Source organism: Andrena cerasifolii, chromosome 7 (genome assembly GCF_050908995.1).
Source record: "Andrena cerasifolii isolate SP2316 chromosome 7, iyAndCera1_principal, whole genome shotgun sequence".
Taxonomy (NCBI): Eukaryota; Metazoa; Arthropoda; class Insecta; order Hymenoptera; family Andrenidae; genus Andrena; species Andrena cerasifolii.
The window spans coordinates 2,708,391-2,722,593 of NC_135124.1; the positions used below are offsets into that span (position 1 = coordinate 2,708,391).

The 14,203-nt window shown below is 34.9% G+C and overlaps 1 protein-coding gene across 1 annotated transcript; it reads right to left on the bottom strand.

Moving 5' to 3' along the window:
* Window positions 1-2,923: 2,923 nt before the first annotated feature.
* On the bottom strand, window positions 2,924-9,623 carry Cpr49ah (cuticular protein 49Ah). Its single transcript, XM_076816009.1, has 4 exons — window positions 9,463-9,623; window positions 7,718-7,896; window positions 6,745-7,006; window positions 2,924-3,106 (listed from the first exon to the last, which is right to left on the bottom strand). The coding sequence occupies exons 1-4, from the start codon at window positions 9,472-9,474 to the stop codon at window positions 3,014-3,016; spliced, it is 546 nt and encodes a 181-aa protein (XP_076672124.1). The 5' UTR covers window positions 9,475-9,623; the 3' UTR covers window positions 2,924-3,013.
* Window positions 9,624-14,203: the final 4,580 nt, after the last annotated feature.

Consider the following 14,203-nt stretch of genomic DNA (forward strand, 5'->3'; position numbering starts at 1 on the left):
GATCACAATTTTAGAGACTTCGATCAGAATGCAATATGTATTTTGTAAATCACGTGAAATGATGGAAAGGTTTGAGTTATTGTTTAACAGGTTTTGAACTTGGTTACAAAATATGGAGTTAATGAAATTCCTCATCGGTTAATAACAGCTCATGCTGACGTTAATTTTCAAAATTCCATTCTTGAAAGCAGAATATTTCGTACGTGAAATTTGCAAAATAAAACTTTGGTTGTAATTTTCAAAATTACAAAATTAATTTTTCAATATAAAAAAGAGTATTAGAATAGCCCGCACTTTCTAGATTAAAATGAAAAAAGAATGAATTCAATATGATAAAGAGTTTCCGAAATAAAAATTCACAAGTGCAGCTCGGTTTTATAAAAATAGGCAAAAATTGAACAAATTCAAAACCAGCAAAGTTATGACTGAAATCCCTTCTGATATAATATTTCAGTTTGAACAAAATCCCTGACGTCGAGTGCAAAAAGTGATCGATTTGCCGTGGAATGACGCTAAATAGAATAAGAATCATATGAGCCTGTATTCCTCGATTTGTCCGCCATTGGCGGACAAATCGATAGCAATATGCACCCGACAAGGACTACGATTGTTTTAGGCCCACAGCTAAGTGGTCGAAAGTCATTGGCCAAGGCGTAGGGAGCCGCGTAGGGGAATCACCAATCGCGAGCCTGGAGTAGCGGCAACGTCGCAAATTCTGGCCCTGGTTCCAAGGTGCCTTCTTTCGTTAATTCGACTATAGGAGCTTCGTGATTATAGTTACATAAATTATAACGCGTCTAATGGATACCAGCTCTGCAATCAATCGCATATTCGTTGAGAATCTCCAGAGACGCACTAAATATCGAATTAAATAGTAGCTTTGTACCCTCTAATCCTCGAGGACTCGTTACTTCAGGTAATATTGAACGTTCGAACGATTATACAGGGTGCTGGGTAACAGGTGTCAGAAATTTTAAAGGTTGATTCTGCATGCCAAACTAAGACGAAAGTCAAGAACGAAAAAATTGCGTGAGAGGCTTCGTCTCCGAGTATTAATTATTGAAAATACACTCCTCACATTAATTAATGGATCACCTCTAGGAACCCGAAAAATAGGGGCAAGTTCACATAGTCATAACTCCGGCAAAAATAGTCGTATCGATATTTTGAAAATATGGTTTGAGAGCGTGGAGTCCCTACTTTCAGCTGCTTTTTCGGATTTTAGCTGTATTGTTTTTCGACAAAATTATAACGATATAAAGAGCACTTGGTTAATTTTAAGAAAATTTCTTCAACTTGCGAAAATTCCACGGAGAGTATGAAATTTTGTTCACTAATTCCATTTACACCAGTCGAAAGCGGTTACTTTCCTGTGTAAAAAGAGAGTAATAAATTCCTTGTGCGACTGAACAGTGCGAGTTACAACTGCTATCTTATAATTCCTTAATAAATTATTTGCGGACATGGGTTTATATTATCTTCTTCAACATCTTCAAATTTTTCCACTATATACCCGGGATACTCTGTGTACAGAGATACACTTTCATTTATCATTTTGAACACTTTCTATAATAACTAATTAAGAAATGATTAATAAATTATGGTCATCTTATGATGTGTAGATAGCAACAAATCGTGTGCGTAATTCTCGGTATATTGAGGTATTAAAACTTACGCCTGTTACCCTATATAATTAGGTAAAACATAAGCGAAATACGGTTATGCTTCATTAAATTTTCATCGTGAGATGCAGGCCAATCTACTAAAAATGTTTAAATGAAAAAGTAATTGAAAATATAGATATTTAATTTCTACATAGGTATGTATATTAGTACCCGTTATGTCCCCCTGCTGGGTACTTGTTTCAAGTGCCCTCACGGATTAGTCGTTTGGGTTAATCCGAAAAAGTGGTAAGGGTAATTTGCGAACCTTGACAGATTGCCCGGAACGAGCCTACCAGAGAAATCCCACTGTATCTACATCAAGAAGCACAGGTAGGGATGAATAAGCTACTTGCAACATGAGGAATTAAGTAAATAGGATTTATTTAATATACTCAAAACACATGCACTTTTTGTATTAATATGCTATATAGAAAATATAAAATTTGTGAAATCGTCCTTAAAAATTCGTCGTTAACGATTTCATCACGAGTTCTTATAGGTTTTCGTGCCCTGAAAACGAATCCGCAAACCGTTTGTTGCCATCACCATCAGTTTTTGAGAAATTCGACTTTGAAAAAAAAAACTGCAAATTCTCAGCTTTGAACATCTTTTGTGTCGAAACGGTAATACTTATTCGGTTGCTCGTTGCGTCAAATTATTCTATGAACCCTCCCGAATACAACGATAATATTATAATATTATAATAATATTGCACTATGAACATTTAAATATGTTTAAACAACGATCAAAGGGAAATGCACACCCAAAATGCACCTATTTTTTAAGATATCTTTCAATTTATTTCCAAAACTAAGGGTCTATGAGAAAATCTGACTATTCCACGAGATGCAGCAGACATTTTTCCATCGGAAAGCATCGACAGAAGTGGTAAGTCACGTTTTGTTTTCAACACAGAAGCGAAATAGTTTGGTAAAACGCGTGGTGCCGACAAATAGGGCGAAAATCAAGAGTAATGAAATTGCGACAGAAACATCGTTTCTTAAATAATGTTTAAAAAAAAAACAAAAGGCGCGTGGATAGCATATAACCTGCATGATTGTATGTAACTCTACTGGTCTGCGCAATGCGGGCCGCTGATAGCTGAATTGCCGTTCTTCAGGCGTTTCTGACAGAATTATTAAATATTCTAATAACTTAATACGATGCATCCGCAACAATTTCATCATATTTTGTAGACTATACAATTTATTATATGATATAATATAATTCTTAGTTATTAATCATATTTATTGTGTTATAATACTCTTAATTGGACAACTTAATTATTAGCTTCCACATCAATATCGAATGCGTATCAGCAAACTTTTCATTTTCCATGCACTTTACTTTCAAAATTTCCTATCATAATTGTCTCTTCGTTCGATTTGTTGACTCAAGGGCTGTTGTGGTATTTTTTGGGCTGCTTCGCGTGCATCTGCTTCCTGAAATATGTAATAGTAATTAGTCAGAAACTTATTAAACAGTAGAATGTATTACAGCACAGAGACAGTAATTGCTTTGTCTTTTCCAACTGAAAGGAAAATATCTCAAATTTTATTAAACAGTTTGCAGAAATGTAACTTTTGTGCATGTGCCATTTCACAAGTCCATCAAGTTTGCACTCGATGTTATGAATTTTGGTGAAACTGAAATATAATGTAACCCACACGAAGTTAGCTCCCCTTCCCCACCCCACGGGAGTAATGTTGCCTGAAATGGAACACATGTGAACTAAAATTTGAAAAAAACAAACATTTCTTTACGATTTGCCTGTCGTAAAAATAAATTTTCAGAATAAAAGACTTCATAAAGGGAAATCAATTTTTCCGCATTAAAATAAAGGAAAAACGAACCCTATATCATTGACAGTGGAACATATGTGAACTCAAATTTTGAAAAACAAAAATTTCTTTACAATTTGCCTGTCGTAAAAATAAATTTTCAGAATAACAGACTTCATAAAGGAAAACCAATCTTTCCGCATTATAATAAAAGAAAAACGAACCCTGTATCACTGACAGTGGAACACATGTGAACTAAAATTTGGAAAAAACAAAAATTTCTATACGATTTGCCTGTCGTAAAAATAAATTTTCAGAATAAAAGACTTCATAAAGGAAAACCAATCTTTCCGCATTAAAATAAAGGAAAAACGAACCCTGTATCATTGACAGTGGAACACATGTGAACTAAAATTTGGAAAAAACAAAAATTTCTTTACGATTTGCCTGTCGTAAAATAAATTTTCAGAATAACAGACTTCATAAAGGAAAACCAATCTTTCCGCATTAAAATAAAGGAAAAACGAACCCTGTATCATTGACAGTTTGGGAGATTCCTTTATACAAGTTGCCCAGCACAAGTAGCCAGGACAAGATGCCTCATAAAAAACGGTAAAAAATATAGAATAAATATTTTTGATTTAATGTCTTAGTTTTTGGGAAAAATAATATTTAACAAGACTCTTTTGCGTATATTTGACTGTGTTATACTATATTCCTTAGTCGCGACTTTAATATTCGATTACCTGCTGATTTTTCCCTACGGAATCTCCTTAAGGAGGCTCGATACCGGAGAGAAAATAATGAGAAATCTTTGAAAAGTCTTTTAATCTAATGTTCAAAGTGTAGTCCGCATTGTGTCAAAATTTCAAGTCGATTGACCGCGCGGTTTTTGAAAAAATTGAAATCAAAGTTACACTCTAATACGCAGGCTGTTATAGGAGAAGCGATACAATTTCCATAAAATGTTACACAGAGTCCTTAAAAATAGTGAGAAAGTCCTAAAAAATGTTGCAATGAAAAGCTTAAGTATTCCTATGAATTTCTAAAAAAGAAAATCGGACATGAACCGTACGGTTTATTAATTGAATAAAAAGACAGCAATGTGCTCGTATTTTTTTAACTGCCTGAACGAACTGTTTGACACGTGGCAACGCTGTACGCCGGGTAGTCATCTATACAATGTATACTTGTACAAAGGATACAGTAAAAATTTGTAAAAACACTACCAAGCTGTAAATATGTATTTAGTAATTTGTTGCGAACCAGTACGAACGCGCAAAGGGACGCCACAAGTGTAAAGTGGAAAGAGAAAAAAAGATGGACGCAAAGCGACGTTGCCGCATTTCACTCGCATATTTTACGCTACTTTTAATGAAAATATTGTGTTTCTAGCTGCATTAAACATACTTTTTGTTTAATTGAATTCCAAAACAAACAGTGTAGTAATAATTTTATTAGGAATAGACATGTAAATAACATTTTTGTCTACATATTTTTTTTTATCTAAGATTGGTATCACTGCAGAGCTCCCATGTATAAGCATAGGCTTACCCCTCTCGCCGCCTGCCCCGCAGGTGAGGTATCGAACCTCCTTAAAGACATTGATTATACCGAAGAGATAACAAGTCCTCGGCGACAGGGTTGCCGGGAATGTTCTTGCTGCACAAGATTGTCAGTGGAGGGGGAACACCTACAGGAGTGGTGGTAATGCGGGCGCGACGGCGCTGGCGACACCACTCCTGTAGGTGTTCCCCCTCCACTGACAATCTTGTCCATCAAGAACATTCCCGGCAACCCTGCTAGGCGATGAAAGAAATGCTAGAATTTTACTATAAATGTGCTAGGATTAATTGACACTTATTTAATACGGGGCGTGCAACTTTGCTTGCAACACTATGGACGACACTATCCAGAGATTTTATGAGAAATTATTTCTGGAACTTGTTATAGTATTACCCGCTATCTGTTACTATTTCACAGTATTGTTCTTTTGTGTAGTAAACACATGTTAAGCTCACCTACTGTGCCCGGATGGAAAGAAGTCGGTCGAGAAACTTTAGGGTCCGAATAACGGGTCCGAATAGTATATCCCTATTGGCCGGCGCGACAACGTCGACGAATACAAGAACCCCTCTTGCCACTCAGTACAGTGGTCCATTAAAAAATTTCTCAAATAAATATATGTTATCTTAGCTCCGCGGTTAAACTTATTTTTGGGGGAACCAATAAAAAAATGTATGATTACATTTTTTACCAGGAATTATCTCCTCGCTGGTTATAGTATGATTTGGTGGTCACTCTATTTAACCTATTTTCGTAAAAATTGTAAACTTTCACGAAATTTGTTATAACTTACACCTCCCGAATTTTACGCAAACGCCCACATATGTATTTGATTTTCATTCAAATACATGACGTCAAGTAGAAAAAATGATCGATTTGGCGTGGAATATCCCGTGCACGAACAAAGGAGAACAAGATCGGCGAATTAATTCTCGTGCTTTTCAAATCGAAAAAAAATCATATTTTATATCTTAAGAATGTTAAAAAAAAATAAGAAAAAATATTTTAGAAATGGAAAAAACGAAATGAAACATCTTAATAAAGCACTGATGCACACATAAAATTTATGAAGGATTATTATCAACCGTTTGAATGTGTAACATCGATTTTGAAATAAAATCTTTAATCTGTGCCAGCATTTTACACTATTCTAGCAAACATATGAAGACCAGAGTTGGGCAAAATGTAATCTAATTACAATTTACAAATTACGATTAAACTGTAATTGTGTAATTAATTACACATTATTCTCTGTAATTGTTAATTTAGGTAGTTGACCATTTGGTTTTGTCAATTGTCTATATGAACGATTACTGAAAATAATGTGTAATGAATTACACAATTACAGTTTAATCGTACTCTGTAAATTGTAATTAGATTAAATTTTGCCCAACTCTGATGAAGAGTAAATAAAAAATGTTAGTATATAAATTAAACTAAATAAACAAAGAGGAGAGAAGAAGTTCGAACTAAACTTCGAGATTGCGATTTTAATTTTCGCATTTGCAAGTGTTACGTAAACAGGTATAAGATTAATTGGAATAATTTGCGTTTAAATATGCAATACGAGGTTGCCTTTATAGGAAGAATATAATGCCTGTGTAGGAAGGAAAGAGGGAGAAAGTGAGAATCCAATAATGAAAGAAAAAAGAAAGCGAAAGGGGGAAAGGATGTGGAGGTAAAAGAGAAAGAAGGAAGCAGAGATTAAGAGGAGGATAAATTGTAGGACGCACCTCTTGCTGACGAATCCCGGCGAAGATGAGGTCGAGGCCTTTCTGAATCTCCTCACTGACTGGCGGTGGCGTGGGAATGTGATCACCGGTCGCGTGAAAGCCAGTTTCATCGGCTGTGTAATGAATAGTGATCAGCTTCCCTTCGGGACTTGTGTATGAATAGCTTCCTTGTTGAACTAGTGCCTCTCCTTGGTCCTCGCCTTCGCCCACTTTCTTGATGTAACCGCTCTCCTCGGCGATGATATTGTTTCCCGTTTCGTAACTGCAGAGAATTTAATGGCACCGTATTTGAAACTCATTCGAGGAATTTCCGAAAGAAGAGTAACATATCTATCATTACTATTTTAATATAAAGTGTTGCTTTGTATACAGGCATCAAGCGTCAAATGAAAGTATAGATGTTTTATTTCGTTAAGTAATAGTGGGTAATTATTCTGTTAAACAAATTTCACTTGTTGCAATGAAACATTTATACTTCATATTTTGCTGTTTTGGTTCACTTTAACAGAATTAAACTTGCCCCAGCGAACTGGTTATTTGTAAATGGAAGATCTATTGCGATATGGAAATAAATATGGATTGTATGCTTTTATATTTTATTGTTAGTAATATTAACAGTATAGTAATTATTTATAAGTAATTATATATTACTTATATATGGTCACAGTACAAAGTGAGAAGAACTTTAAATTGTCAAATTATCATTATGCTATCATAATTAAGACAAAATTAACGCAGTAATACCTATATTACACAATGTTTGTAATTTCTACTTCCACAACAATATAAGAAAGAAAGAATGCCTTCGGAATATAGTAAATTGCTTCTAATCTTTTAAATAAAGTATGTAATGCGGTAAATTTATTAAAACATATGCACTTGATGGATTTTAAATATTAAAATTTAGTAATAAACGTAGTATTTCAATATGCAAATGTATAAGATTACTGAATGAAAAGTGCATAATTGTTACCTTGTTTTGTATGTTCCGTCATGCTCCTGCTGCTTGTTCCAATGTAAAATTGGAATGGGTGTAGTTAGCTGAAGTTTCCTTTCATCGTTTGACGGATTTTGTTTATCATCCTGGTAACTGTTACGCCCATGATAATTCGAATCTTGCGCTGCTGCTAATCCCAGGATCACAGTTAGTATCTATCACAATAAAATAGAAGCTTGTGAAAACAATCAGAGTTAATGCAATTCTTGTAGTAAAGAAAAATTTGCAAAGTCGAATAACGAAATTTCGGTGTGAACATCAAAATTTAATATCAAGGAAGATGTACCAACAGCTTCTATACTGCAGCATCCATCGATGCAGTGTTAGTGAGATGAGTGAAAGTCAGAAGCAAATGCCAACGTCGGTCATTTAACTTCTGACCTACGACGCGTTTGTGAACTCGTTAATTTACTTTGCTTTATTCTACCTCAAGTCCTCTTCGTCGTCAGAATTGATTAACATTCCCAAATCTCTTTCTATAATCTGGGTTCCAATTTCATTCCAGTCATCGTAATATTAAGATTCGTTTACTTACACGAAGATTAATACGACGGTGGAAATTCATATTGATTACTTATTTAAAGGCAGTGTGTAATTTAATCTGACAATAATTGCACACTGTTAATGTATTCTTATTTATTTTTAAGTTACTTGCAACTATAGCACTCAATTTTATATATGCTTTAATCAATTAAGTAGGAATACCATGTCAACGGTATACTTTATATTAAATTAATTTAATGTATAAATGTACAAATATTTCTATTAAATGTCGGAAACTGAAATAGGAAATGTGTTCATTTTTATATCATAAAGATGCGCTCAAAGAATCTGCTTTTTAAACATACAATTAACAGTGTACACATATGTTTCAATAAAAATTCAAGCGCTCATTCTACTTTATGATAGTTTTACCTATACAAGTTACAAAAATATGTGATATATTAAATCATATAATAACTAAATAATATAATAACATTAAATGACAGAAGTGCAGAAATACTTGAGAACCATCATGAATGGATTTATTTCGCATAGAACGTTACAAACGTGTTTTATAAATGATATGTATTGGATATTGAAAATGTTATATAAATACAGTAACAGAAAATATCAACACTTGTTATGTATTATAATTTACAGTTAATAACATTATTATTAAGTTCTTTCACATTAAGCATTGTGTTTCTTTATTGATTTGTTTAGACGAATTAGTGATTATGGGCGTATAATTTTTCAGTTACTTTTACGGTATTTTCAATTAATATTGCCACTGTAGCGTTCAATAAGAATGTTATTATTCACTACTTAATTAATTAAATTCAGAAAAATGTATCAGATGCTGGTGTTAAAGAAACGTACCTGTGTAATTTTGGAAATATGTTATCATAAATGTAACTAACAAGCGAGTTTAAATCGTCATTAGCGTATAAAAAGATTCAGATATGAAAGTGAAAGAATAATACAGAAGTTAAGGAAGTAAAAGTAAATCATGCAAATTCTTCCATAATCAGTTCTCCTCTGAATTTCAATTAAACTACATCTGCATTAACACAATTAGATTTGAAAATAATGCTACAGATAAAAAATAACTGTGTAAATAATAAATTTGTTGGACTGGACAAGATGTTGAAAAGTATAATAACAAAAAATATTTAAGTATAAATATGACCATAATAGATATAATTATGTAAATAAACGGTAATATGAAAATGACTTACGATGCTCTTCATCTTGATAAAAGTAGCAGTTTTGGCAAAAGGTGGATATTCCAAGTGAATCCTATCGTTTGGGACATCAAGTAAGTAAAGAATTCTCCTTTTATACCAACTCTCACTTTACCCCCACTCGACAAATGATGAACCTCCGAAGATATTCCTCACAGCTCGTAAGAAAGATCTTCACATACATAACGTTCAATACGTGCATGCAGAATTGCTGAATGCTGTAACGTAAACGATCGCTTGAAAAACATTTAAATGTCTGAGTAATAAATCCTTTTTTTCTGCTGTTGTAAAAAATCCATAATATTAAAATTTAGGCGAAGATTGTTTACCAATTATGTTCAAATAACATACTTAACTCATTATGACTTAACTTCATTAAGATATCATTTTAATAATAACAACTTAAATGATATCTTAATGAAGTTAAGTCATAATGAGTTAAGTATGTTATTTGAACATAATTGGTAAACAATCTTAGCCTAAATTTTAATATTATATAATGAAGTTGTTATTATTAAAATGATAACTTAATGAAGTATATCTATATACTCGAACACCTATAAATTATTTGCAAGTAATTAAAATTTTCTGTTTTGGAAACTACTGAAAATTTCATTCGTAAATGATTTCGTTGTAAAAAATCCATAATATTAAAATTTAGGCTAAGATAACAACTTCACTAATATATACATATATATTAAATAAAACTAAATTTTAATATTATGGATTTTTTACAACGAAATCATTTACGAATGAAATTTTCAGTAGTTTCCAAAATAGAAAATTTTAATTACTTGCAAATAACTTATAAGTGTTCGAGACGTTCACATCTGCAACTGACGCCTACAATTTTTCAGTTCAACATGTACCGATCATAAATTTAGTGCAATGCCAACCCAACCATCTTTAATTTCGAATTATATTAAATTTTCACATTACTTTCTAAGGAATTGTCCGATGTCTCCTTTTTATTTGATGATATTATTTGTTATATTCGCCACTTTGACTCAAAGCTCAGTTGTATTTAACATTATAATTGTCTGTATAGGATTATTCCAAACGAAGCAATCCGAAATAGTTACTCGACAAATTTTAAACAATTTAATTTCTTGTGCGTGTTTACCCCCATATAGCACATAACATTGCAGGAATGTCTCAAGAATCTCACGGTGCAAGATTTCGAATATTACATGAAATATTCCCGAGACGTTAAAGGAACATTCCTATGTCCGTCCCTGTGCAATATTGCAGGAAATATTTCTGCAACTTTCGGCAATATTATAGGAATTATCATTCCTGCAACGTTTCGGCAATGATCCTGCAACATTTCGGGCAATAGGGCCAAAAATAGGAATAAAGGTATATTATGTGTCTGTGAGGGACGCGGCGCATAGTGGGCCGGATTGAAAAGTTGGCGCCTTTTGGGTCTTGTTTTTAAGATATGGGAATCAAATTTGCGCCGAAAAATAGTATAAAATTATTCCTTTCTAATGATGTACAATTTAATATTTTTTACATTAATTTATTTATTTAGTCTTCTATTTTTTTAACTTAATTGTAATAAAAAATTGAGAATTGTTCATTTGGCGCTATATTTAATGCCCTTTTCAGTGGTTAAAATCGAATGTTGGGAAAACTTTTCGTTTCCAAATTATAAGGAAAAATCGAATAATAAAGGAAAGTAGCAGCAAATTATTTTGTTTAAATTAAAGACCAGGCTTTTGAGATAAAAATCTTCTTTTATTAATAGCTAATGTAAATAATCTATTAAAAAATACTTCTTTTATTCAGTAACAAAAGCAGGGAGTCGAGACCGATATAATTTCGGTTACCGTCGCGGTAGTGAGACGACCGATATGGCATTCACGGTACGGTCGACCAAACCTGGTGAGCGACGAGCTGTCCGGAATTTTCTCTCGACCGAAACTCGAGAGAGAATTTTTCTCATATTTACAGTCGACCGAAAGTTTTGCGCGATTGCAATATGGTCGACGCAAAGTTGGGAGAGATAGAAATACAGGCATCCAGAATTCAATATCTCATGAGAAATAGGAAGAGAACAGAAATACGCTGGATTAAAATTTGTGAAACAATTTGTTACTATCCCGGTTGCGAATCGCAAGTCGCTGGAGCGTGCTTCATAAACCAAACCGAACATCTGCATTCCAAATGTTTTCTATGTACAAACCGTAGGTCGCTACAACGGTATTAGTGAAGATCACATTTTGTACAGCGATAAAACACTTGGAACATCAACACGACACACGGAGTAGGGGAGACCGGGGCTAGTTGACTAATTTTTAACTTTTCTAATTTTTATAAATGGATCATTGGTATTTTGTTGACTTCTTGCATACCAAAAGTTTACAGATTTCATTAGGTATAGGTACAGGCTTAATTTTGAAAATCGTTTTAATTGAGTTTAGATTGTAGTTCTTATTATATTTAGATTAGTGAGGCGAGTAAGTCAACAAACCCTGGTTGTGGGGTTAGTTGACAAATATGATGGGATTAGTTGACTTGACATTTACTTTTCAGTTTTAATCCTTTGCCTGCAAATGGCGTATATATACGCTGCCACAGTTCCATCAATATACAGTAAATCCCCGTTGTGAGCCCGACGAACGGGGCTGGGGATGGGCTCACGGTGGGTTACGGACATGATTCTCTCTTCCGTACCCGACGGCAACTTCGTGTCTGACTCTTCCGTTTTCTCTCCTTCGTTGCCCGGTTCCCTCACTCTCGTCCGCAGGCTTCCAAGAAATGGTGGGGATAGTCGCTGGGCTGTCAACGGGAGGTAAAAACGGGCTCTTAACGGGGTTTTACTGAATACGAAAGGCGTAATGCGCTGCCAATTCCATGAATATAGTATGCGAATGGCATACATACATATATATACGACCAATTAATTTTTTTTATTTCTTTTTCACTCCTTCACACTGTGTTTTTTTTTTTAAATTAATTATCATGGTGTTATATACTGTAATTATTTTGTACTTGTTTGTTATGGTCTATTTGGGAAGGTCTGAGAGTTAGATGGGAGGATAGGGTGTAAAACTCTTAGGGGTGAGTTTGGAGGGATTTGTGATGGAGAAAGTGGACTTAAGGGGTCATGCTCAGTTAGGAGGCCGAAAAAGGGTGGTGTTTGGAAATTTTTTACTCAAAAGCTATAACACATTTCTCAAAAAACCTTTTTTCCTTTTAAGGATTGCATCTAGTGCCGTGCATCGTAATTTTTTTATTTAAAAATATTTGTAAATAACTACGAAAAAAGGGCTTCTGCGGTGACCACTGCTGCTCGAAAGTCCATCATCTAAAATAAAAAATTCAAAAGAATTGACTTATTATATTATATTATCTAGTATTTGAACGAAGGATTTTTTTATCCGATGCTTAGTTTTCTTTTAATGGACGAAAATCTGGCACGATTTATGATAAAAATTGAAACTTTTACTTTAAACATCAGCCATTTCTTCCCAAATCAATATTTAGAAAAATCCTTCGTTCAAATACTAGATAATATAATATAATATAATATACATAATAAATATAATATAATTAATAAAGAAACATTGTGAACACGTAACAATAACTTATGGTTTACAATATCATTTGCATCGCTACTTTTTTATACAAGGAAATGAATATGGAGATAATGATACACTGTCAGCGGTAACGTGTAGCGATAATTATACACCTATATACACATATTGGCAGTGGTTGAATAAAAATAACAATCATTATAGGCACTAGAAGTTGACATCGAGAAGTACCTAAACATCGTCGGTGACAGGGCCTCCTTATCCAGTGGGCTAAATGAATTATAACCCAGGGGCGGCGGTGATTCAAGAGTGTTTAAGAATGGAGTATGTTGAAATCCTTTGTGACCTTCTCCGGTGGCGAGACGGTTAGCGGTGGGGCGGAGAAGGGTTTTGAATGCCGATTCAGTCGGTATGTCCGGGTTCGGCGAATGATCAAGAGTGTATTTAAACAAATAACAGTTGTTTATTGGTCTTCTGCGGTTCTTACAGGTGCGCCATATGCTTTCGTGCGCGCTACGAGACTTCGACGCTAGTGGCGAGCGTCTGGTCGCGAAGATTCGGTTTGATCGCGTCGGCGGCGCCTGCGTGGACGGTTGCGGCGATTCGCGGTGACGGCGAGAGCTTGTGAAGTAAGATGTGGAGATTGTGGCACGTTCTACCCTGGAGGGCCAATGAGGCGCGTCCGTGCGAGAGACGTATAATAGAATTTCAGAGTGCAATAGGGGGTTCCGGCCTAACGCGCGCGGAGACACCTCTCTGACGTAGGTAGGGCGCAATATTGCTCTCGGCCTATTTCGGATAGAGGCTGGTAATGGAACAGTATGGCGATGGCCTACACTGACACACCTCGGGAGTTCCAAAAAGCGAGCGCTGGATTTACTGCTTGAAGCGGTATAACTATCAGTGCTCCTGATTTCGCTCGCCGCGGCCTTTATATCGTGAGGCCGTGCATCTTCGCCTGCGAGAACCGTCGCGGGGCCGTGGCCGCCTAGCGGCCGTGGCGCGAACTAACTCTGTTGTCTCGGCGCCGTACGTTCGCGCGGCGCGTGAGGTGACTTCGTCACACATTTTTTACGACAACCGTTAAATCTATACGATGTACCGCCTTACACCGATTGGAAAGAAACTGCAGTCTGTACGGCGTATAGAGTTGGTACTTACTTGAGGTGTTGATGTGCCAAATTTGTATAGCC

Excerpts from the sequence above, each read along its gene's own strand:
- Cpr49ah (XM_076816009.1), bottom strand. Across the intron at positions 7,007-7,717 it reads GACGGAACATACAAAACAAG|TTACGAAACGGGAAACAATA; the intron begins GTAACAATTATG and ends AATTCTCTGCAG. Across the intron at positions 3,107-6,744 it reads CCGGGATTCGTCAGCAAGAG|GAAGCAGATGCACGCGAAGC; the intron begins GTGCGTCCTACA and ends TACATATTTCAG.